The sequence below is a fragment of the Equus przewalskii genome, chromosome 5 (genome assembly GCF_037783145.1).
Source record: "Equus przewalskii isolate Varuska chromosome 5, EquPr2, whole genome shotgun sequence".
Classification (NCBI taxonomy): Eukaryota; Metazoa; Chordata; class Mammalia; order Perissodactyla; family Equidae; genus Equus; species Equus przewalskii.
Genome location: NC_091835.1, coordinates 48,765,243 through 48,791,867, shown reverse-complemented (window position 1 = coordinate 48,791,867; position 26,625 = coordinate 48,765,243). Strand labels below are relative to the sequence as shown.

At 36.6% G+C, this 26,625-nt stretch overlaps 2 protein-coding genes across 7 annotated transcripts in view; one reads left to right on the top strand and one right to left on the bottom strand.

Moving 5' to 3' along the window:
- RECQL (RecQ like helicase) overlaps positions 1-2,413 on the top strand; it is a 48,053-nt gene extending 45,640 nt beyond the window's left edge. Inside the window, exons 14-15 of the mRNA XM_070620800.1 lie at positions 687-816; positions 1,431-2,413. Coding sequence (XP_070476901.1) covers positions 687-816; positions 1,431-1,583 — 283 coding nt within the window. The 3' untranslated portion in view covers positions 1,584-2,413. The remainder of the gene's footprint in view (positions 1-686; positions 817-1,430) is intronic.
- Positions 321-26,625, bottom strand: PYROXD1 (pyridine nucleotide-disulphide oxidoreductase domain 1). Of its 6 annotated transcripts, none has more exons than XM_070620803.1 (14): positions 26,073-26,240; positions 23,923-24,003; positions 21,172-21,282; positions 20,534-20,601; positions 18,113-18,232; positions 15,438-15,566; positions 13,400-13,473; positions 9,920-10,080; positions 9,125-9,225; positions 7,925-8,060; positions 6,872-6,984; positions 6,166-6,288; positions 3,748-3,885; positions 321-2,720 (listed from the first exon to the last, which is right to left on the bottom strand). In XM_070620803.1, exons 5-14 carry the CDS (start codon positions 18,182-18,184, stop codon positions 2,472-2,474), a joined length of 1,296 nt encoding a protein of 431 aa, XP_070476904.1. In that variant the 5' UTR covers positions 18,185-18,232; positions 20,534-20,601; positions 21,172-21,282; positions 23,923-24,003; positions 26,073-26,240; the 3' UTR covers positions 321-2,471. The 6 variants fall into 6 exon arrangements, with proteins under 6 accessions (XP_070476904.1, XP_070476906.1, XP_070476905.1 ...); XM_070620805.1 differs by having other exon boundaries at positions 20,534-20,640; positions 26,073-26,190; XM_070620804.1 differs by lacking the exon at positions 20,534-20,601 and having other exon boundaries at positions 26,073-26,223.

Here is a 26,625-nt window from a genome sequence, read left to right as displayed (position 1 = left end):
CCTTTCATGTTGTCCTTATGATTTTTTTTAACAGCACACTACACTTTTTATTTTTTATTCATGGAATACATCCAAAGAGATTACTTGGAAGAAAAATCCTTATTTGGATATATAATAATAATGGTAACAGTTGTATAATACTTTATATATTATGAATAATTTTCACATATATCACCTCATTTAATCTTAGCAACATTGTGAGATGGGGAGAAGAATAGACATTCTCATTATCTGACGTTACAGGCATTAGATTTCAGTAGATCCATAATAGGAGCTATACTAAACTTAAGAAGAAATAAAATGGTAAAATGTCCAAAACCTGTACTTAAAAATGGTTTATTCAATCACAAGAATCATAAATTGGTAAAGTAAAAATGGGTAAAATATTTTCCTCCACAAAACATGATTTCTTTATGATTTCCATTTTTATAATTGCAACAGAAAAAATGGTTTTGCAGTTGTTCCCTGTGGACCTTTTAAATGCTGTACAAAATTTACCTAATAAACTGATGACTGTATGTCAAAAAACTAAAATCCTTTCCATAAATTGCTTTTTTACAGTATAAGTTTCATTATTTCTGTCAATGTGTTGCTTAAAATGATTGCACTTATGGTTTTTATAAATTTTGGTTTGTTTTCTGTAATTCCTAAAAATCTTTCTGATTGTTGGCCTTTCTCTTCTGCAGAGAAGACTACAGTTTCACAGCTTTTGCTACCATTTCATATTTGAAAACAGGACCTAAAGCTGATCTTCTGAACAATGAGGCACATGTTATTAGCATGCAAGTAAAGAAGCCCACACAGAGCTGTTTCAGGGTAACTGACTGGCTATTAATTTTCAATTTTTATATATTTAAAAAACACATTAAAGCCTCTGGGATACTTTTCTTTAACTAGTACGCTGTAAACCCAGCTGAACATGAGAGGTCAGTTTTCTTCTTAGAATCTGGGTATGGGAGAGAAAAAACATATCTTTGTTTTCTGTAGAGCCATTAAGTAGAAGAGTTGAGACTAGCCTTTTAACGTAAACTAGGGGTTTCCAACCTTTCGGAATGTGGAGACTCCATTTTAATGTCTAATTTTGTGATGCACCCTGCCCTCACGATACTGGTTGCGATCAATACTGGTTGGGAATGGGCCTCTGTGGCAGAGGTTGCTAACCGCTGTTATAAAGTAACTGCTGTCAGGCCTGCGGAGGCATGCCCTGTAGCACTGTCTAAGCACGCTTCAGGTGTTCGGGGTTCCTGACAGCACAGCCCCTTCTGGTCAAGATGGGGCTCATATTTGAGTAGAAATTTAAAGGGAAAAACCAGACCACTGGACACTTACAGAGCTAACTGATAGAGATGGACTATTGCGATTACTAATCTCATGAGAAAACAGAATAGCTGAATGTTTACCAGCGTGTTTGCTTTGTTCCTGTTTTGTAGACTGAACCACCTCAAACTTGTCATCCTGAAGGAGCTGATAGAAAGAGGGAAGGAAAAAATTCAGGTAACTTCCAGAAGAAGTCTGCAAACATGCTTCAGCAATCTGAGGCTAAGAACACAGGGGCTAAGAAAAGAAAAATTGATGATGCATGAGTGTATCTAAATTTTCCAAGAACAGAACAGTTTATGCATGTTTACACCATTATTTTTGTAGTTAATCAAAGTTTAATTTTTAAGACAATTTCATTAATGTTTTATACAAATGGAGCTATATTTTAAGAACTTATCTCTAAAGAATTGAGGACTTGAGAATTTGAGATCTTTTGAAAATTTGAGAGCATGAATTGTATAAATTTACAGTATGAAACAAGGGAAAATAAATCTTTTTTTATGTAAACTCCTTAAAAGAGTAAGTTCACATAACTGTCTTAAGCTCTTTATGCCGTGATATACCTAGCTATATTTTTTCTTTTCACATAACTCTCTTTTGATGGTAGTGTTATTGTACTGAAAAGTCACAGGCTCATGACAGAAAGTGAATGATTTCAGGTTAAAATAATAGCTGTAGAATTCAAACAAAAAAGGAATAAGGTATCAATACAAATAATATTAGCAAGAAGATATTGCGGCATCTCTAAGTAAAATAAAATTACAAGCTTCTTGACGTTTTCCAATCAAAGAATGGCTCTGGTCTACTAACCAAGACCAAGTTGTGGGCTGAGCAGATAACAGCCTAGCTAAATGTGCTCCAAAGCTAAAATCACAAATGAATGTGTGTACGTTTAAAACACAGAAATGAATAACTTGAGAATTCTTACATAATTGGTCAATTTTGTGTTAGGAAAAAAATCTGTAAATAAGTTACTTGAATTGATTTTATCTTTAGAATTTATTTTTTAATATTTTTCCACTGAAATCATTATCACTTCTGTACTTTTAACTTCAATGTGGTCATCATTAAATCAGTGCAATCATTTACTTTATTGATGTGTGACTTTTTTGTCTTATTTGGAACTTTATGTGGTTCTTGAAATGACCTTTTTAGTCAAAATAATCTTCTATGTCAATATCTGGATCCAGCAGATCTTCTCCATATGCTGAAAGATTCATCTGGTTTAAAATCAAGTTTTCAAATGTTTCTTCTAAATCGGTTTCACCAATTAAGACAGCTCCCATCATTCGCCCATTTTGCATGACGACTTTGACGTATTCTTGTCCTTTGGTACATCTCAGCATTAATTCATGATCTGAACCTAAGCCCTGTGCATTGTATTTTCCCAGCAATACAACCTATATATAAAAGGCGATAAAGAAGTTATTCTAGTGAGTATAAAAAGGAAACACAATATATAGTTATTTTGTGTTATTTAGAATGGCCAGCAGAAAATCTGTTCACAAAATTTTACAGCTAAAAGTGTCACTGGAGAGAGTTCCAAAGAAAACATTTGAATGGCATACATTTATCCCACAGATGATAATACCACATAATCTATATGAACATTAAAAATATCTAAGGAGGGGCCGGCCTGGTGGCGTAGTGGTTAAGTTCACACGCTCCGCTTTGGTGGCCTGGGGTTCGGATCCCAGGCACAGACCTACACACCGGTCATCAAGTAATGCTGTGGCAGTGGCCCACATACAAAATACAGGAAGATGGCACAGATGTTAGCTCAGGTCTTCCTTAAGCAAAAAGAGGAAGATTGGCAATAGACGTCAGCTCACAATCTTCCTCAAAAAAAAAAAAAAAAATATAAGGCATATACAAATATGTAGATGTAGGATGTAGACTACATTAGCCTGGAGTCATGATTTAAAGATTTAATAAGGAACTGAGTTAGATCTTTCATGGGCAAATTATTTACTCTCCTTGAACCTTGTGCACGTGTTTGTATGTGTGTGTTTCTACTTATCAGTAAATAAGGGAGAAAATACTTGCCTCAAAGTAGAGGATTAAGATAATACATGTGGGAAAGCACTTGCTTCATTCTTGAGTATGATAGCTGATAGTTCCCCTCACAAGGAAAGAATGAATCTCAAGTAAAATTTAGAAATGCAGTAACAGGGAGCAAATCTGGAAGAGATTTTTTACCCCCTTAACTATAAAATACTATAGTGGGAAGGTAGGTGATGATGATCAGATGATTAAGAACTAAGACCAGCAATACTAGGTATTGATTTACAAGAAATGAGAAAATACGTCATTTTTTGGTAAAATGATTAATCCATGTAATTTTTATTCAAGTGAGAAAATTAGATGCTCATAATTAGTTACAAGAATAACAAGCAGAAAAGGCACTCATTTGTTTATATATCTTACCTTATAGTTAAAAAATTTTGTTACATGAGCAAACAGTTCGAAGCTGAAATCCATGTCAATGGAGTCTCCTAAAGTAGCTGCAGCCATGCACTTGGCTGCATACCATCCCATCTGTCTAGCCTGCGTCCACAGCCTCATCTGAAATAAAAGACGTCATGCAGTATAAGTTTTCATTATCATTACTTGAAAAATGTTAGCACCGTAACCTTGTAAAATTCCTTAAAGGGGTTCATTGTGTGAAGTCCTTGAGATCCGTTAGTTCTAGCTGGGTTAGATGACTGGTATCATCTATGCCATAGAAGCAATCACAATCCACACTAACCAAAATGATTTTGGTATTTGATAATTCTATCTAAATTACTGCCTCTAAAATTAAAGAATGACACCAACTCTGTTTCAATAAAATTTCTACTTGAAAATTACTAAAATATTTCAGGCTACACCAGGTGAGAATAACATTTTAATTAACCAGTCCTCTCTTCAGGGTAAATTTATTATCAGCATTAATAGAGATACCAAATTACCACTGAAAAATGTGTTCCTCTTGCTAATCCTCATGTTTTGGTGCTTGATAGTTAAGTTCTACTGTGTAATTTAAACTCAATGGTCAGACAGACAGAACAGCTGGTGCCCAGCCCCAAGACAAAGCAGACGTCAGCAACTCATTCTGGGAAGTCATTTTAAGTTTTTCTCTACAACAGTATTAATTTCTCTTCTATTGTGTTTTTATTGTATTTCTACAAAGTTTTGAGATTGGCTGGTATAACAGAACACTGGCCTTGGAAGTCAGTAGATTTGCATATCTTCTACATATTTATTTAACTTTTCTGAGCCTCAATTTCTTCACTTGAAACAAACATACACCACCACCTCCATGGCTACTGGGATAATTAGACAGGTTAGCCTACAATAAGCAATTACTTTCCTTATATCCCACATGTGTAACTAATGCTGTCTTTTTGTGTGCAAAAATAATACCACAATCATGGATCTGAGCTTCAAGCATTTCTGGTAGAAGTGATAGACTTTATTATTCAATCTCCTCTCTGTAAACAAGGCAAGTTTGATGAAGTAAGAGGCGTCTCTGGTAAGGGAGCAAAGTAAACTAAGCATGCTAACAGCTAGAGAATGGCTAATAAACGTTACCTGAAATCTTACACTGCTGGACTAATGTATCAGCCTCAAAGTCCCTTAAATTTTCATCTTGGACTATGTAAAACAAATTATTAGTGTACTTATTGCTTCTGCACATTAAAAGACAGAGTCTGTTAGATTCACTCAAAACAAGACACCTTATTTTTGGATATTTCTTTCCTATATCAGAGTATGATGCACATTAAGGATACAATTTATCCTACAGGGTTTAAACAGTTTAAAAAAATTCCCACAAACTCCAATTCCTAACTGAGAGTTTGTGACAGATATACCACAAAAAAATGACAGGATGGTTATAGAGAAAACTGAAAACAAGCTAGTTTGAAGCATTTTAGAAACAGGCTGAAAACACTCTCATATTGTTGATGTTATTTCTGCTGTACGTAAAAACACAAAATAATGAAGCTGCCTCTTAAAATACACGTAGCTCTTCCACTGCTTCACGCTGCACAGTGAATCTGAATGAATAATATCCCTACCTGTGGAGCTGGTCTTTCTCCAAGGTAAGTGTTGACTGGTTCTTTTATCGTAACATCCACCTATGTCTCTACTCCTCCCAAGACAACCTCACCCATGGCCACTGCCGACTGTCTTCCTCCAGTATCTCTGCTCCACCCGTTAGGAGGCGGGCAACACTGGGAGGGCAGGAAGGGAGTCTAGATCCAGCTGGAAGGAGCTGTTAGGCTGTTCACTATAGGAACATTTTTTCAGTAACAATTCCCACAGGGACAGAATAGGGTCACAGGCTTTATGTATATGGTTTAGAATCTCAGTAGTCTGTTTTTCAATCTAAAGCTGTGCTGTCCAATATGGTGGCCACCAGCCACATATAGCTATTTAATTAAAAGTAAATAAAATTAAAATTCAGTTCCACTGTCACATTAAACACATTTCAAGTGCTCCATAGACACATGTGGCTAGTGACTACCTGATTGGACACTGCACAAGTATAGAACATTTCCTTTATCACAAAAAGTTCCCTTGGACAGTGCTGATAAGCATCTGACAATGAAAAAGAAAATAACAGCCCATAATTCTTTTTAAATTAAGACATCCCAGTCTATTCCATCATTATAATAGTAACTTAACAAAAGGGAAAAATTCTAGTAGTGTTTTTCTCTTAATGCCACAAAAAACTCTAGGATAGCTTCCTACTTAAAGTTGAAAAGTTGGGAAACCACTAAATTAGGTTTCCTCGTAGCAACTCCTTTGTTTTCAGATGGAATCTCTGATAAAAACATCTGATCAGGTATGCTGGCTTACCTGCTGCCACACTGGGCTGGGTTCCCAGGAGGCAGTGCAGATGTCACCTGCAGCATAGATGTCAGGAAGGGACGTGTGCATATGATTATTCACTTTCAGGCCACCATCTTCTCCTAGATCAAACTAAACAATGTTCCTTGTAAGTGTATGTGGTAACCAAGTCAAATTTTTACACCTTGATATGCTGATCTTTAATGAAAAGTGAAAAATAGCTGCAAAGTTTAGACAACTAAGCTGAATTTCCAGGGAATTAAATTCTTACTAAGACCCATAAAATTCTTAGAATGTCAACATCAGAAATATCCAATAACCATATGACTATCCCACTCATAATTACAAGAATATTCTTCAGTTTTTGTAAGCTTCAAATGCTAAAAAGCAAAAACTACCAGATGGTTTCTCTAAAAGAATGACTTTTAAGAATTCATAGGAGGTGTCAGTCTCTTACCAACATTTAGACAAATAAACTGTGCATTATGTCCCATTAATGACACTTAATACTGGCATTTAACTGCTTCAGGACTTTAAGCAGTAAAAAAAAAAATACTACAAATCAAGACATGAATATAAACTAAATTGTTTTCAGCCACCTTAAGTTACAGTTATGTACTAAAACAATGAACAATTATTCACCCTTGAGAATTACAGACCTTCATAAATAATTAATTAAAAAATACTCATACTGGGACAAAAAATTTCACCTTACATTGTTGCCACAGAGGAAAGGTTCTATATTTGGTGTAACTCCTGTAGCACTGACAATGAAATCGCAGCCATATATCTTTTCATTGGTCAATTCCACATATACAGGCCATATCTCTTTAAAAAAAAAAAAAGACTTTATTCTCAAATGTAATCACCATCAACTGTCCATCCATAGCATTATATGACTATAATGACTAGAACAAAGAAAGAAAGAAAACGCCAGGAGATGACTTTAAAATACCTCTCCTTAATAATTTTTATAAGGTACATTTGCCAAAACAGTTTTTAATGCAATTAACACCCTCTCCTTGTTTTGGGTATAATTACAAAACTATGGCATTCTAAATGCTTTTCCTTCAAATTTAGACAGAAATTCTAACAAAGTAAATTTAAATTGATAATCACTTCATAATTTACTTAAAAATCTTTATAATAGATTATACTCCATGAGAGTTTAGTCCAACTACGTTACTCGCTTTTCAATGTTTTCTCTTACTATTCATATTCAAACTCTAACATTAACTCCCCTTTCCCATGGAAAAATTCAAAGAATTCAGAACAGTGGAATATGTCATACACTAGGTTTGGCTGAGTGTATTTCTTCAAAGCACAGGTAGTTCTCACAAGAGTGTGGAAAGGGAATTAGGAGATCTGTGTCTTAGTTCCAAATGTATAGCTTTTTCAATCTGTTTTATTTGGGGGAAGTCACTTCACCTCTGAGAGCATCCATTTTCTTAGTTTTTATTTGTTTTGTTTTGATCTGCAAGATATTTTGATTAACTGACAGGGTTATGACAGTCAAAATACAGATGAGCCCTATGTAAAATGTAAAGCTCTACACAATTTATTAGAAAACTTACAGAGTAAGTAGTGAAAATGAAATGATTACATTATTAAATTTACATTATTAAGTTATGGTTTTATTTTTATTTTTCATGTTTAAATTTTATATGAAAACCTGAAGTTGCTTCTTGTTTTTTAATATAACAACATAGCAAGATTAAGTTGTCTTTTAAATAAGTGGTTGGATATTTTTTCTTATTTCATTGCTTACCTTTATCAGTTGAAACTGACTGATTATTATGGTCTCTTGGAAAAGTCAAGGACTTTTTCTTGGAAATTCTAAATTCTTCCTGAAGGTAGATTTTCTTTACTTCACACATAGTTTCAATGTGAATCTTATGAGAAAACTAAAATAAAGAAATACTGATCACCATAATACTTCCAGAAAGAATGACTTGGGTTACTGAGATGAAGAAAAAATTTATAAAACACTTGTAGAAAATATAGAAAAAAATAATTCTTATAAATAGAAATGAAAACACATTGGAGGCCCAAAAGAAGCCTCTTCATTCCCGTGCATAAAGGGAATGAGCGGAAATTCATTCAGGACTAAAAGACTAGTAGTTGCACTGACAGGTAGCACCAAGGGCATCCTTTTTAGTATAAGCCTCACTGATATTTACACGTTTTTCTTTTACATTACAACTGTTAGAGACTGTAAAAACCTCTTGAGGGCAGGTCTATGTCAACTTATTGTTACATCCCAGAACCTTAAGTAAAGTGCCAGTTAGGTAGGAGATACTCAATAAATGTTTATTGAGCTAAACGGTTGGAAGTCTCAGGTTAAAAATACTGTTAATCTTAGGATCTAAAGTCGCTGGAAGAAATGATTTTGCATCATGTCCATCACAAAAATTCAATGTATGGTGAAGCCAGCCCCCCTCCAACCTACCCAACGCTGAAAAGAAATCAGACACAGTAATAAGGACTGCATGTACGCTTCTTACAATATTTAAGTACCACAGCCTTTTAACAACTATTAACAAAGTAAAATATCTAGTAAATAAAATGAGTAAGAGCAAGTCATCTGCCTATCCAATTAGGATATTAAATGTATATTTTATTTAGAATCCATCTAATAACCTTTAAAATAAGATAATGCATCAGAAGTAACCTTTGAGAAAAGATTATTTTAAAACAGGACAAGGGTATTCACTGTAGTCTGTGTATGGAGATCTCTATCCTGGTGAGTTAAAAAGAAGGCTGAGAGTCAGTTTTAGGTGAATTTAACATTCACCTATCCTTGGTGGGCACCTGGGCCAAGTGGCTTTGAAGTTCTTTCCAGCACTCTCAATTTTAAGTGAAGTGACCTAGCATTTCTTTGACTATGTATTTGTAACCGGTCTTTAACAAATGGTTTAAGAATTTACAATCGCATTTAGACATGTTTCATCAGTATATGAAAACACACCTCTTTTGTTCCTTTAAGATTCAAGCCTTCATGCCAGTCAGGTCCCAGGGCACTGCCTACATTAGCAGCATCACCTTTGGTTCGTGCTTCCTTTTTCCTTCCTGAAGAGAGAAACTCAATTCAAAATTCAAATGATAGAGAAAGTGACAGGCTGAGAATTATGCTTTTGTTCTGAAGCTTGTAGGCAATTAATGATTCTCATACATACAGCATGACTAAACTATCTATATCAATCATTTTATTCATTATTTTAATATTTTGTGATGTAGAGCAATAAAATGGATAATCTTTCAATCAAGTGTTGAGTATAAACACACTCACGGTGCTTTTTGGGTGTTATATAGACTAATTAATATGAAGGGTAAGAAAATTAGCCATCAAATTTGAAAATTTTTAGCACCCCCAAAACTTGGAAAATTCTTAAATTTTATAAGCCAAAAGTTAAATTAAAAAAAAGGTCTAAAAAGCTGTGAGGCTTGCACTTGTTTTTTAACTCACTGCATCTTTTATACAATTACCTTAGGTATTGTCCATTTGTAGCATCTGTTTGCAAAGATGCAGATGCGCTGGTCTATTTTTGACTTTACATTTCCAATTTTAGTTATACATATTTTTCATAAAAATACATATATATTCTAGAAAATCTAAAAAGTCAAATAAGGATACAGAGATAAATACTATCTATATTCCTATCTCCCAAATAGAATATTTTGCTGTTTTCTTGGAACCTTTTTCTATATGGTTAAAAACGAAACAGTTTCATCTGTGAATTCATGAGCTAGATGCTATATTTACCTTCAGTTGTATATCTGGTTCTTCTATGTGCAATTTTACCCTCTGGTTTTTCAGCGATGAGCTTTGAAGTCAAGAATTCAGCTGCTCCTGCATCGAAGAACGTATTCCCAATAGCTTTGTCTTTAATGACCCAAATGACTTCACAGCCTTCAATTTCATACCTAAGAGGAATAGTAAATTACTTAGAACAATTTCAAACATCTAAGTAGAAATCTTTCTATCAGCAAATAACAATTATCTCCTATGGCAAAAGTAAAAAATATTTTAGAGCAAACTAAGAAAGAATGATTATAAAAATGAATGTAACACTCTTTCAGGATAATAAGAGTTAAAGTAGAATAAATAATATAAGAAATTTAGGGGCCAGCATGGTGGCGCAGTGGTTAAGTGCCCACGTTCTGGTTCAGTGGCCCGGGGTTCGCCGGTTCGTATCCCGGGTGCAGACATGGCACCACTTGGCAAGCCATGCTGTGGCAGGTGTCCCAAATATAAAGAAGAGGAAGATGGGCACGGATGCTAGCTCAGGGCCAGTCTTCCTCAGCAAAGAGAGGAGGATTGGTGGCAGACGTTAGCTCAGGGCTAATCTTCCTCAAAAAAAAAAAAAAAGAAATTTAACTAGTTTACTGAAAGAACAGATAAGTGGCAAATATATGTACTGAGTTTCAGGTAAAATTTCATTACAGTGAGTATCACTTCCAAGTGTTCAATTTCTACAACATAGTTACTATATGAAATCCCCCAGGGTTCCCAGGAGTGAGCAGTGCTTTATCTGCTTACAGTATAATCAGTAATGGATAGGTGGGTAGTATATAGCTACAACATCAAGAATAGTTGACTTCTTTGCTAACACATTTTATGTACTCAAAGCACGACATTATGGAATGGGAGAGAATTAGAGTTATATAAACAAAAGTTTTAACTTTGTTACATAGGAATCAATACCCTGCAATTAATTCCCTTCATCTCAGAAATTTCCAAGCCATCTACCCAAAGAAAATCCAGTTCACAGAAAAATAAGGATCTTAGAGGAAGAAAGGAATGGCCATAGTCTATATAAGCCACCTTCCAATACTGTCCATGAGGCAGCTAGAGCTCCTGGGCATCTGCTGTTTCACCTCTAGGTTTGGACACTGAGAATGTGGTTTTCTTAATATTCATTTCATAAAGTCTCTTAAGTCCATTATAATTATCTGCTATTAAGACGTGTTTTGGTACAACTGATAAATTGGGACAATCCTGGACGAAGAGGATATATAGTGATCCTAATTATGCTAGGATTTTATTTGAAACTGCAATGGTAATAAGAGTACTGTGTGTTAATATTATTAATTTTTAACATGTACTTATGGTACAAAGTATTGCCATCTTTATTTCACAGACTGATATAATGTAACAGTTAAGTTCTTTGACTTTTCAAGACTATTCAATAAACAGACTATAGAAAAAAGGTTTAGTACATATGACTCCAGGTTCATGCTCTGATGTTCAACTCCAGGAACAACTCTGATGTTCATGCTTTTCGGCGTATGGTAAAGGAGCCCCTTGTCTTATCCAGTGGGCCTTTATTTTTCCTGCTCTCCTATGCCAGCAAAGAATATTATAGTTACTAAATTTCAGATTATGTGGAGAACATTCTATTTTATGCTGCTCAGGTCATATAGTGTTGCTGGTGAGCAGAAAGCAGAATACACACACATTTGGTAATAAATTTTACACTTCAATTTACATCTGTGCACAAAGTTGGCATGAAATTCCTTAACTTGTATCAAATTGGAAACTTCTCTACCATTTTTCCTAAAGTACTATAGCAGTGTAACACACATCGGTATAGCTTCAAATGCCGGTGCTTTACTAGCAGGCCTTCGTTACTAGAAGTAACACCACAAGTAACTCCCGTACACGCTCTACTTCACAGGACCCTCCCTAATCCTCTTACCCTACGAGAACTTTCTGAGAACTATGTCCTCAGAAAGATGCATAAGCACCAAGGTATCATCACACACAGGGGAGACACTGCTTTCGTTTTTAAAACCACTCTTAAAAACAGACAATAACTTTATAATACTTTAGTATTATAGTTTTGTGAAATTATGAAAAACTATTCTGTTTGAAAAGGAAAGGATAACCTACACTTGGGGAGAAGAAAACGGAGATGATAACTGAAATAAAAGTATACTGAAGAAATTAGTATTAGCCTCAGTGGAACACAGAGGCTATTAAAGAGCAGAAAGGGTTTGATTCTGTCATTTTTCATCAAAAAAAGGCAAAGGCCTAATCATTCAGTGAACCCAAACTGAGAGGATAACACTATATGGGACCTTTCTTAAACTATCAAAGAGTTTAATCTGAGTTTCATCCAAATATATAGGCTTCAATCTCCAACCTAAAGAAAGTGAGGAATAGGATTGAAAGTTTGAAACTTTGAACATTTTTGAATGTAAGAAAGCTCTTCAATGTAAATAATAAATAATTATATATCAAGTTATACTTTTGGTAATAACTGATGGAGAAAATTTGTCATGTGTACATAAGGATTTGAAGCCTCTCTTAGAATAAATCTGTGCCCCCTCTTGGCCCAGTTTGGTTTTGACTCCTAGTTTTTTCTCTGCATTTCTCCACACGATGCCACAAACTTCATAATTACAATAATGATTACCACTCCTAGTACTCAAGCAATTTAAGAACTCTTACAGGCTTTCACTGGGATTCACCGTCCTCTAAAAAAGGGGGAAAACCTAGTGTGAGAGTTGGAATGGATGAAAGTGAGCAAAGACAGGGCACTGGCAGATTCCTTATTTTGAATCAAATTTGTTCTCTTTGTAGTCAGACTCAACTTTATGGCCTGAAAAATATCCAGACTATTCCATGTCGGCCATCCACTGGAAGATAAAATTACAAAGAAAGTGAATCAATGTTCTGTAGACCACAGCAGGATATTCCTCAATGTTTTTTGAATTTGAAATATCATCTTAAGGTAATAATATTTCATATTAATTGTGTTTACATTTTCCACACTTCCCAAAACCAAGAGCTAGGAGTACCACATATCCTGAAATACTTACAAACACTTTGGGTTTCATGGGCCAGACAGTAACATATACATGAGTGAAGCAGGATAGGTATAAATAATAAAAAGGGGTGGGGACTATGACTAGAGATTTCTAACGTGTACACATTAACAACGTTTTTCAATACAGTACATGCTTTATAAGCATACAATGCAGGGGTCAAATCTAGCCAGTCAACAGTTAGGACCCTTTGAGACCTAAAGCATTGCCTAAACTTTTGTTTCATAAAGAGATTTCTGCAACTATGGATTCCATGAAAGCTTAAAAAATAAAGTGGATTTTTCTCCTGGAAAATGTATTAAAAACAATTATATTTATCTTTGATTTTCAGGGTAACAAGATGTTTTCTAGTCTGCCAATAATCACATGGATTACAGTCAATTTTTAAATAATATTTTAAAATAATACTTACACTAATTCAAGTGCGATCCCACCATTGCCTATGATCATTATTCTTTTAGCCTTAGTAAGCTGTTTCTGAAATTCCTATATTAAAAAGAAATGACATAGTGTTTTGTAAGAGTGGGCAATACCTGAAGCAAGAGGCTTCACCAATAAGAAATCTCACTTTCCTACTCGGCCAGGATGCACCTTCCAAATTAATATCACGAATGTTCCCCTCTATGTTTCACCCCAAACTGCCTTTACAGCACTGCCTCCCCTGACCTCCCTTGCCTTTTATGTCATTACATTTAGAGTACTTCAGTTTCATCAAGAGGCACTGTCTTTAGTTTACCACATTCCCAACTACTTGACCAAATCAATTTACTAACATGACACTGATCTATATCCTAGATAGAGGATTCTTCCTTTTCTTCTAGTCACTCAGTCAACACTTCCCCTGCAGTCACTCAGCAGTTAAAACTTGCAGCAATGAGAAGCACAGCAGCCTAGTGGTTAGGAGCACAGACTCTGGAGTCCCCGGCTCTAGCAGTTACTAACTGAGTGACTTTGGGCAAGTTGCTTAACCTCTCTGCGCCTCAGCTTCTTCAACTGTAGATGGAAATAAGAAGTGACTACATCTCAAGGTTTCTGTAAGCATTAAGATGATGTAGATAAAGCTGTCAGGAGTAGCAGGCACATAATAATGTCTAATGTTTACTGAAAAAATGTTATGCTACTGCCATTATAAGACAGCTAACTCATGCCCCCTGCCCCGCCCCAAATCACAATGAGCTTAGAGAAAAGCCAGTGGTTATATGGTACTTTTCAATGTTAAGAACAGTCCACTGTTTCAGGATGACATCTGAATAGCTAAATTCTTCCTCCTAGTATGTCAAGTTAAGATTTCTATTAAATTGACCCAAAACTTATTGTAATATTCAATAATCACTGAAATTGGCTTCTTTAAAATCTTAAGTTAATTTTAGTTTGTCCTTCATTGAGGGCAGTCGGTAATTTAAGAAAGACCTGTAAAGAGCACTGGACATGGAGATGAATGGCATGAGTTTAACCTGTACTTCTGATAAACTTAATCACTACTTTAGCACAGGTAAATCACTTCATCTCTCCATCTCAGTTTCCTACAGCAGAGTGGGAGTGATGACTGTCACTCAGGATTGTCATGAGGATTCAATGAGTTAATGTATGTAGAGGGCCTAGCTGGAACATAGTTATGAACTCATCTTTCATAATATGAACCTAAAATGTTTACAAGACTATAACCAAGTTCTTCTAGTGTTCTCTAAATTCGTAATTATTTAATTAAGAATAGGCTGAAAGAAAACATAAATTTTCAAGACTATAAAATATTATTAGATAAATGTAAAATTATCACCTCATGGGACAAACCCACCAGCTTGAGGTAAGACAAAGTATTGTGATTGGAAACCAAGAACAGCTTCTTGACAATAAGGGTCAATAAACCCTAAAATACATTACCAAAAGAAATTGTATATGGTTCTGGAGATAGAGTTTCACCTTACTGGGATGGTTTATCACTGTTCTTAAGCAAAACAACAAGCCAAGTGACTTTTTCAGTTCTAGGATTCTGTCATGATTCTGTACCGCAAAGATCTTCTGAATATTAATTTCCTTGCTGAGGAGTAAGTTCAGTAAGTTTTGGATATGCTTTACATGTTGGGAAAAGATCATTACATTATTTAGGTTTCAGGTCACATATTCCCAATCGGAGTAGAGTAATGAATGTGTGAGCAATGTAAGTTGTAACCTTCAGCATAGTCAGTGTATCTGGGATATCACATAATGGAAAGAACACAAAACATAAGCATGAATTAAAAAGCAAGATAAATTATTAACTAAAACCAAACTGAAATTGGCAGTAATAAAACATAACTATTTTCTGGTTTATGGGTCATGAAACAAAAAAACCTCTCTTCTGCTCCTACAGTTCAGGAATTAACATTATAAGTGGCACACTTGGATTCAAGTGTAGAAAAGTCTAAGAACTCTTCTTGTTTCTTTCCCATGATCCAAACTCAAAATGTTACCTGAGCACTGTCTGTGTCACGGATTCCTAATACATAAGGATTTCCTTCACATATCAACTTTGGTTTAGCTCCAGCACACAGACAGAGTTTCTTATATACATGCTGATTGCCATCTTCTGTTAAAATGCACTGTAAACACATAGAGCAATGAAAGGGAGAGGGGAAACATGGGTACCATTTCACCTTCAGCATTCAATAAAACAAAAGCAAAACATGTATTAAGGCTGCCTCTTGGTGGCACTCAATACTTTGTGACAGCATCACTAGAGCTAGTTACGCATGAGAATGCATTCTTAATTCTTAGAAATTTTTAAGTTGAGCCTTCTGATAACACAGCCTTGAACATTTCTGATCTCAGTGGAAGTTACTGTAAGAAGATCTAGTGATTTTAATTGTATCATACCTTAATATCTGTTAATGGGGACAGGGGAGTGGTGTGTGGTAGAAGAGGTTACAATATGACTTACAGAAGTGCTAAAAAACCGCAATTATAGTCTTAAGTACATACTTAACACTTTACCAGCAAAGTACATGCTCTTTGGGGATTCTATTTTCATATAAGTGAAAAATATGTTAACCTTAAATCCTAGCATGTACAGGCTTTAAAGTTATTGATATTAATTTTTAATAACATTGATGGGTCTAAAAATACATAATAGAGATCCATCATTTTTGTTCCTTAATACTGAATGAAAATCTACATGTAAGTAGTAGCATTTAGAATGCAGATATACCTAAGTGTATGCTACTCTGAGAGACGCCAGACTTTGCTGGAATGGTTTAGGAGGTCACGTTTGTGCCATGGGTTTGATTTATAAAACTGTGCAAATCATAACACAGCACTTACTACACACTGAGAGATTTGTTACTCAGGTAACTCTCCAGCTGAGTAACAAATATATAAAACCAGTAATCCAACACAGTGTAATCCATGTAGAAATTTTATATAAGTCTTCCTTCAGATAATCTGGTTAGAATTTTATCTGACAAGCAGAAGTTAGTTATAGGCACTGACCAAATTTAATAAATAATTCGCATTTAGCTACTGTAAAAAACAAACAGAAAAACTCTTCATTGGCTGCGGTTAAATTTTTGGGAGTAGACATGAAGGTAAAACACTATCTCTGATTCACTAAAGAATACAAAGGACAGATATGGGTGGCCCTCTGACTCATCTGAATGCCCAAATATAGAAGTCCCCTCATGATTCATTAGTATACTTTTGAACCTGCTTCAATTTGCAAATTGACTGACGTGGATGTTACATGGAATAAGTACTACCACTATAAGTATTAGGAACTGGTTTTTGGATTCAGATTTTTAATTTTTTTCTCATAAAGCTCAGTACTTTTTCTTACTTTTTTTTTTTCCCGTCAAATTATTTGTGTTTCAAATGTGGTGTATATGTATTTTCTCCCTTAGGGAGAACCATATGTTAGAGCTGCTTTAGAGAAACAACTACAAACTCTACCTCCCTTCTTGCCTAAAGCTTATCTGAGAATATTGTTTCCTTTTTTTTGAGGACGATTAGCCCTGAGCTAACATGTGCTGCCAATCTTCCTCTTTTTGCTGAGGAAGACTGGCCCTGAGCTAACATCTGTGCCCATCTTCCTCTACTTTATATGTGGGATGACTGCCACAGCATGGCTTGCCAAGTGGTGCTAGGTCCACACCTGGGATCCAAACTAGTGAACCCCGGGTCGCCGAAGTGGAATGTGCCAACTTAACCGCTGTGCCACCGAGCTGGCCCCTGAGGAGACTGTTAATCATCTGCCAACATCCTTTCCTGAGACTGCCTTATTCCTGAGACTGCCTTAGTTTGGGCCTTATATCATTTTGGACTATTCCAACTGCCTTTTAATTTCGCTGTTGGCCACCAGCCACTTGCTCCACCTTAGTTCATCCTTGACATTGCTGTCAGATCTATCTCCCTAAACAAACATGTATTTTCTCATCCCTGTCTCCACTTAAAATCTCTTTACTATTTCTCCATTGACTATAAAATAAATTCAATTTCTTAGCAAGACATAAAAAGCTCTTCACACTCTTGCTTCCTTAATTCTCTGGTCTCGTCTGCCCATCTCCTTTACTGATCCACACCGAATCCTTTCAGAACCTCACTATTCCACACGCCCCTTTTCCTTTCTAGGTGTCTTTGAAAATGTAATCGTCTCTTCTTGGAATGCCCTTTTCCACCTGGAAAAGTCTTAATTCACCCATCTTTTAAAACGTAGCTCAAATATTTCTCAATCTGTGAAGTCTTCCTAAATACCCACATCAGAGCTTTGATAATATTTCAATGACTGCTTTCCACATGTCCACGTAATCACACATAAGCATATCTACATGCCCTGTGAGCTCCCAGGAGCAGGTTCCTTATATCACTGCTATTGTATCCCAGCACTGACTGCAGTGCCCAGAACACAGAGGCCACTACAGAAATGTTAATGCTAACTTGAAATGTAAGACCTAAAATGCCAAACTGAACTCATTATATAATCCCAATAAACTCGCAAAAAGTGCAAAGTTTTCTAATAATAATGGAAACCAATGTCACTAAAATTTACATGCTAGGGACTTTGGTGGTGGTGGTACAGGTGGAGTCAAAGGCAGGCAGGGAAAACCTCGCCAAGATTTAACAGTGGACAACGTCATTAAGAAAAAAACCTTCTTACGTGTTCTTCACTCTTCAGTTGCTTTACTCCAGATTCTATAACCTTAATGTTGGGAAAGCGATTTTCTAACATGGTATTTGGCTGTTCTTCAACATCAAATTCTTCCAATACTCTGGAAACCTGTATTAGATCAAAGAGGTAAAAATGTACATATTTTTTAAAAAATTTCAAGAATTTTAAGTAATAAAAGTACTTTAATTTCATTTTATATACTACTTATTTCATGGTCATAAAACAAGAAAATCTGCCAACTGCACTAAAGGCAGTGGAAAGAGGGCTAGACACTGCATTTTAAGACTTGAACTCAAATGCTAGTCCTACCGCTCTCGGGCGAGTCAGGGAGTCGCTGCGCCTCAGTCTCCCGGCCTGCAGAATGAGGGCGAACACTACTCACTTCTATATAGTTTAATCAAACAGCTTACCTATTTCCTTATGCTTGTAGCTTTCTCTTTCCACTTACTAGCTAACCTTATCGTGATCTATTCTTTGGACTCTTCTTTCCTGTTCTCCAAAATCACTGTGGATCATTTCAGTTTTTGCTCAAACCCTTTACTTCCTTGCTCTCTCATCTTTAACCGCTAATTACCTGAAAACTCCCGACCACAGATCAAACTACCCACTTTCTCTAGTCCCATACCCGGTCTGCTATAGAAGAACCACACACCTTGCAGACTGCTAGTTGACCTCAGCTGCTCCTTAATAAACTGCATGGAAATTCTACCACATGGCGATAGCAGTTCTCAAACCTTTAGTCTCAAGACCCCTTTACACCCTTACAAATAATTGAGTACCGCAAGGAGCTTTTGTTTGTTTGAGTTATACCCAGCAATATTTGCCACATTAGAAATTAAAACTGAGAAACATTTTAACTATTTTTTTTTTAAAGATTTTATTTTTTCCTTTTTCTCCCCAAAGCCCCCCCGTACATAGCTGTATATTCTTCGTTGTGGGTCCTTCTAGTTGTGGCATGTGGGACGCTGCCTCAGCGTGGTTTGATGAGCAGTGCCATGTCCGCGCCCAGGATTCGAACCAACGAAACACTGGGCCGCCTGCAGCGGAGCACGTGAACTTAACCACTCGGCCACGGGGCCAGCCCCTTAACTATTTCTTAATTCACTTAAAAGTAACAATAATAAATCCAATAGACTTTAAACAGATATAACATACTTTTAATGAAAAGTAACTACTTTTTCCAAAACAAAACAAATTAAGAGAAAAGAATGGCACTGTTTTACATTTCTGCAAATCTCTTTAATGTCTGGCTTAACAGAAGATGGCTGCATATCTGCTTCTGCATTCCAAGTGCTTCTGCGCTGAAGCTGTTGCAATCCATTGTTCTGGCTGAAGTACATGAAGACAGTTTGGCCTCACACAGATATGCAGCCCTTTCAGATAATCGTATAGTCTTCTTTGATGTTACACTAAAACTCAACAAGTCATGGTTTCTTAAAGATCTGATGCAATGTAAAATTTGAAACCAAATCACAGACTTTTTCATACTCTGTTACTGTGAAATCCATTGATCTATCCTGCACTTTGAATGGATCTTGTAACATTACATGTTGGGTCATCTGGATAATATTGGTTGAGTTATGGAGATCTTCCAAATAATGACACATTTCATATCAATGCAATATAAAAAGTCACATTCATTATTATCACCAACAATCTCATCAGACAAGTCTTTAAGTACTGTGAGGCCGGCAGTGAAGAATGAGTCTTCCAAAATTCTAATTTTTGCTTGAAAACTCTAATTTTGTCATCTTGGTAACAAATACTGTCAGTTGTTTTCCTTGAAGTGACAGGCCCACTTCATTCATTTTCTAAATATGAATAACCACAGTTTGTCAGTTGTTCTTTCACATAAAATTGATGCTCCATGAAAACAAGTAGCTAGTCCATCTTGCAACTCAGCAATTGCACAGCTGCTTTTTCTTGAGAGAACACTACTCTCGTATGCAGAAGTGCTTTATGCATATACCCCATTTCATCATACAGATTATTAAAAAGATGTGCACTTAAGACTCAGGATTTAATCAAAGTAAAATATTTTACTGGCTTTTATGTTTTTAACTGAGTGTGTGGCAGTGAATACAATGACTACTAGTACAGTTTAGCCACCACTGCTTTTGGACCATCAGTGCAAATGTCAATATAGTGAGAAGAGCAAATAACATCTCAGCAACATCTTCCAATCCCTCAGGGACTTTTTCAAACTTTCACCATTCTAATGTTCCCCAAACTTATTCCACTCTCTTTATCCTCAGCAAGTCACCTTACTTCTAGGCTCAAAGAGACTACTAAGAACTCATACTACTACTTCCCACCATCCATAAATTCTCTATCGTCTATCTTCCTTGACCCACTTCCACCTTTTCAAGGCAAATCCATTAATGTGTGCTCCATATCCCATCATCTCACCTCCTCAGGACTCTTTCCTTATTATGTAGTCCTTGTTTTCCTTCATCTTCAGCCTTCCTCACTGGTTTCTGAAACTCAACAGATAAATATGCTGAACTCTTCTCCACCTTAAAAGAACAAACTCAACTGAATGCTAGTTCTCATATCCTCTTTTGCTGCCACCCTATGTTTTCTCCTTTTGCAACCAAATTTCGAAAGAGAAAAGTTTATGTTTACTGTCATTTTAGAGTTACCTCCCATTAATTTCTCAAATTAGTATAAATTGTCTCGAACTTACCAATGATTTACTAGAAATAGCTACTTTTCTTTTTAGGTATGCTTTTTTTCTTTCTTTCTTTCTTTTTGGTGAGGAAGATTGGCCCTGAGCGAACATCTGTCACCAATCTTCCTCCTTCTTCCTCTTCCTTTCTCCCCGAAGCAGCACACAGTTGTGTATCCTAGTTGTAAGACATTCTAATTCTTCTCTGTGGGATGCCACCACAGCATGGCTTGATGAGCGGTGTGTAGGTACCTAGCAGTGTGTAGCGCCCAAGATCTGAATCAGCGAACCCCGGACCGCTGAAGCAGTGTGTGTGAACTTAACCACTCTGCAATGGGGCCAGCCCCTAGAAACAGCTACTTTTGAGTCATCATCTTACCTGACTATTCCATAGGATCCAACATGATTAAGCACTCCCCTTAATTGAAACTTTTGCCTTCCTTGGCTTCAGGGATACTGCTCTTTCACAGTTTTCCTCTGAGATCTAAGACTAATCAGAAGGATGGCCATTTTTAAGTTCTCCTTTTCTCTGACCTTCCCTTAAATGTCAGTATTCCATAGGACCCCACCCTTCCTGGGAAACTGCAACCCATGCCTGTGGCTTCAGCTGACACTGAGACTATGATGAATACTAAATTGGCATCTCCAACTCAGTCTTCTCACCTGCTCAAAATTCTCCAGAAGTTTGGCATCATCTAAATTTAGATAAAATGCAATTCCACATCATGGCATACAAACCTATCATGATGTGGCCCCTGCCTACTGGCTCAGCCTCACACTTTCCACCCCAGCAGTGCTGAAGTGGTACCTATTAGAGCACATTACAATAGTCATACACTTTCACATACCTTGGCACACGCCTCCCTCCACTCGACCTCCTTCAAACAGGGCAAAGCCTACTTTAAGTCTCAGTTTCAATGCAACCTTCTATGTAGAGCCTTCCTTGATTCTCAAAGGCAGGCTTTGGCACTCATTCACAATGTGTTACATATATAAAAATAAATATGCATTATTGCAATATGGGCTCAACTTTTTTGCCTCTATCAGGATAATTATTATATTGTATGTTAACTATTTATTGTGTATCTGTTGCCCCAATAGAAAGTAATTCTGAGAAAGTGCTACTCATTACCCATGAGAGTTCCAGAGCCCAAGTGCCTGGACTTAAAACCTGACTATATGCACTCTGGAACTTCACTTAACCTCGCCGTGACTCACTGACGTCATCGGTAAAGTGGGAATAATATAACAACCTACTCCACAGGGCTAAGGATTGAATATATTAATATATTTAAAACATTTAGAAGAGTGTTTGGTGCACAGTAAGTACTCCATAAATAATGTGAATTATTATTAGTAATCTTTTTTCTCCTTTAAAAATTACACAAGTCATGCTCTTTTTAACCCTAATCAAACAATGCATAATACAGAATAAAATGTTAAAGTCTCTTTTTACCACTCTCCAAATCTCACACTTTCCTCCCACCCCAGAGATAACCATCAGTGACTTTTTGGTGTATGTTCTATACTTTCAATCTCTGTATTCTGGGTACCTAGCACATTGGTTCATATATTATATAGATGCTCAATAAATGATGAAAAGGATGCAATTTATGACTTCCAAACACTAAGAGCAACTGATATTTGCATAATGTTTGTTATTTCAATGCACTTTCACATATATTAGCACATCTTAAGCTCAGCCTTGTTAAGCAAGCAAGGTAGGTAGTATCCTAATATTACAGGTGAAGCACACAGGTACAGAGATCTACTAAGGCTACACAGCCAGTAAATAACAGTTAGGCCTAGAACCCAAGTTTTTTTTTTTCATTTGTACAAAACTTACAAAATTGGCAAAAATTGAACTCAATTCTTATAACTCTGGGATCATTACACCAAATTGAGTGTTCTGGAAAGACATTTCTAAGACCCAGCTCTACATCTTTCTCGTATGTATGTGCTCTTAGCCTGTAACTGAATATATATTTTTTTTCTTTTAGAGATTAACAGCCATAATCTGTTCTCTGGTTCTCCCAATCCCGTATCCCCTTTGGCTGTACCTAGGTACTAAGATACTTTACAAATCTCTAGGAGGTTATAAGGGAGCAACATAGGGCACTAAATTACTCTTGGTCTTAGGCGTTTACATAAACCTCAGGGGCTTTACACATGACAATGAAGTGGGTTAACTGCATATGGATCTTTTTCCTGGGAGACAATATATAAAGAACTTTTACAAAATATACTTTAAGATTGGAAAGCTGTGTCTCTGGGAGATGGGTAGGGGGAAGTTGGCTTTTCTTACTTGACATCAAGTCTGTTAATCTTTATAGAATAAATAATAAATCTTAGAGAAAATGCAAAAAAAAGTTATTTTCTATTATCAGGGAAAACTTGTATTAAATCAAAGACTACGGCAGTAGCCTTTGCTGAAGTGTGGGAGGAAAAGATTTATGTTTTTCACCTTTTTATTCAATTATTTTTCACATAGGCATTATAACATTCATAATTGTAGCCTTTAGTACCTGTATATGATTTATAAATATGTAAATAAACACATATTAGGATATGAGCTCAAAACGTTTTAACAGGTAGGGTACAGGATCAAAAATGTTTGGAGACCACTCTTCTGTGATACTATCACCAAAACGATCTTAGACTCCTATTACCATGTTACACCATGTGTAATATAAATTCAGGGAACTATAAAGTGTTCTAAAATTCTCATTATACATCTGAAACACTAATCATCTGCAAGTTTAAAGCTGGCTCAGGACTTTTCTTCTGCTTTGTAAACGCAGACATATTTATAATAAAGATATACATATATACTTGCACTTATATTTGCTTATTAGCATCTTTCCTCAAAGAATTTTATTTTAAATTTTCTGAAAAGTAATTCTGAGTGGCAGGAAAAAATGGGAAGCAAAAAAAGGCTAGAAATTCAATATCCTTCTGGGTGCTTTTAGTATTAAATCTGAATAATTCTAAACTTTCAGCTATGATTTTAAAATAAGTATCAAAAGACCATTTGTCACTTTAAACAATTAAAATACTACAATTACACTAACTGCTATGGAAGTTACTGCAATTTTTAAAAATTACTAAGAAAGTTAGTAAAGATTCTTACCTGCTTGAAATTTGTAACCGCTTTAATAACAGGAGAAGCTGTTACCAGGAGAATATCTTCTGATGGAAAGTGAATTGCCAACTTATAAAAAAACAAAAAAAGAAAAACTATGATAAATAACTTTAGGTATTAGTATATATGTTGTGTGGGGGTGAGATAGGGATAATGCAATCTTAATAATGTTATTAACCTAGAAAACTAAAAACTCACTGTTCCTCACCTAAAGGTCTCCATTATCCTGCGTCTTATTCATATTCATGGAGTAGTGGTGAGTAATATTCAACTCTGATATTGAATTAAAATGAATAATACATTTACACTAAACACTAACAAAGACCTCATGAACAAGAAAAGTGACATAAAGAGGCATTCCTTATTTACTTAAACTGTTTTTCATATGCCAATTTAAAGTTACCATTCAGACGATGAGAAGAAACTTTCTTCCTAACTAATGGTTAAACCAACTTCTATTCATTGTGAATAATATTTTCATTTGCCTTTGGTAGGATGAAATCACAGCAAACCCTCAATAACAAACATTTAGAATCTGAGCCTGATTTTTCCCAAGTGCTTTGGCACTCCTATCCGGCCTCTTTCAAATGCCCAACCAGTATATACTCTGGGAAGACAAAGCCATTTTAATATCAGTCTTAACAAAATTTAGAGTTTAACTTGCTATCGTTTCATCATTTTCCTCTAGCTACAACCTCTCTCTTCCTCACTTTAAACTTCTTCTTAACTAACACTCCATTCCTCAACGTCATCAATCTCTAGGCCTATCTCTACTATACCATTAAAACTGAGCATGTTCAATTCACCTTAAAACCCATGAGATTCTTTTTAGTATATTATCTAAACTTTCTATAATATTTGACAATATTATCACTCTTTCCATCTTTCTTTCCTTTGTATCTTCTGTAATTTATTTCCCCACTTTGTTTCCATTGCTAGACCAGACCCTCAAAACTTCTACTAAAATCACTTTTAAATTAGCTTTCCAGTCTTATATTAACAAGCTGCCCCTGCCCCAAACATATTATAACTAATCAGTTTTCAAAAATTCTCATTTGGTCACATTATTCTCGTGCTCAAAATCATTATTTGTAAGTTCTTGTTAAATTCTTAGCATGACTTATAAGATCCTTTACGATCTGGTCTCTGCCAACCTTCCCGGCTTCTCTGGTCATCTCCCCCAGGCACCACATGCTTTAAGTTTTGCTGCTCCCATTCCTTTCCACCGTTGCCTCCCTTTGGAATGTCTGTCTTTTTCTGTCTACCTGGTGAACTTTTACTTATTCTTCTATACGGAGACAAAAGGATACCTCCTTCGAGAAATGACACCCGTTCCCTAATTCTCCCTACAACTCCACAGGTACCCCTAAGAAAGCAAAGACACTGATGAAGTGATTTATTTACATGTCTCTTCCACTAGACTGTGAGTCCCTAAAAAGGAGGTACTATACTCTGTTTATATTTGACTCATCAGCCCCTAGTACAGTGCCTGGATCACAGGTGTTTACTTGGTGAATAAATGGAAAATACACACCCAAAGATTAAAAGTTAGGGGAAAAAAAGTCTTGAATTGCTTGCACTATTTCTTATGACTTTACTGACTGCTTATGTTTACTTTATATCAACAAAATAATCTAGTCTTTTTTTTGGAATATATATATGGTCTGATGATTCTCTTCTATCTTGGAAGTCCAAAGTACAGGAAACTTACGTAAGGGTTTCTTTACCATTTAGTTACGAAGCACTAAGGACTTGGCACATACCCGGAAGATGAATTCAATCAGCTAATTAAGAAAGGGGGCTGAATTTTCTGACCAAGCGCTTACTCGTTATGAGCCCTCTTGGCTGCTCTGGCATCACTAGGACCAGGGCCTGGGTCAGTCGGCTTGCGGGTCCCCCCTGACTACTCGCTCGCCAGCCCTCCACCCTGCCTGAGGCGAAACCTGTGAGTAGCAAGGGCATCATGTGAGGGCCGCCACGCAGACTCGAATATCTGGGATTAAGAAGGAGTGCGGGGCAAAAGGAAGCGGCAAAAGAGCCACCTGGAAAAAGGACAAGGGAAGGAGCAGGGGAGAGCCTGGAGGGCCACCGCCTCCGGGCTCGAGAAAGAGGCGGAGCCGCCTGCGCGCCCGCCCTACCTGCTCTGCACAGGTGACACCCGCGATGCCACCGCCGACCACCACAAACTTCCCCGCTGTCGAGGGAAGGCGCGCTGCCTCCATCCTCTCTGACAGCCCGCGGGAGCCGCGGGAGTTCGTCTGCCGGGAGCGGAAGCCGCGCGGGGGGCACTTCCGGTGCCTGAGCCTGAGAATCGCGCTACGGGTGCCCAGGAGCTCACACTTAGTCTTCTCGCGTATCGGCCGTGGGCTGGTTTCCTAAGAGCAGCGGGGCCTCGTGGATTCTGGCTTTGCGTTCCTATCAGTACACCTGAATGCAGTTTTCCCACGTAGATTTGATAAAGAGAAGACAAAAAACAAAGTGAAAAAAATGGGTCTCCAAAAGAGGCTTGGCAAACTGTCGAGAGACAGAGCAGTGTTCTCACGGGGCAGAGCGTTCTTAAAATAAATGGATTGCTCGAAAGTTGTCACTCTTCGTTTTCTGCAAGAAATAAGACGGAGGCTCAGCTCTTCAACTCTTTCTGGTAGACGGCGCCTGAGGGAACCTCATCCTTCCCTACCGGTCCCCTGGCAG

Bases quoted from the DNA above. Each gene is read 5' to 3' on its own strand.
- PYROXD1 (XM_008535047.2), bottom strand. From the start codon at position 26,156: ATGGAGGCAGCGCGCCTTCCCTCGACAGCGGGGAAGTTTGTGGTGGTC. The intron at 13,474-15,437 runs GTAACATTTTGA...TTTTTAATATAG, and splicing joins GTGACACAGACAGTGCTCAG to GAATTTCAGAAACAGCTTAC. The intron at 8,061-9,124 runs GTGTGTTTTCAT...TCTTTATTTTAG, and splicing joins ATCTTAAAGGAACAAAAGAG to TTTTCTCATAAGATTCACAT.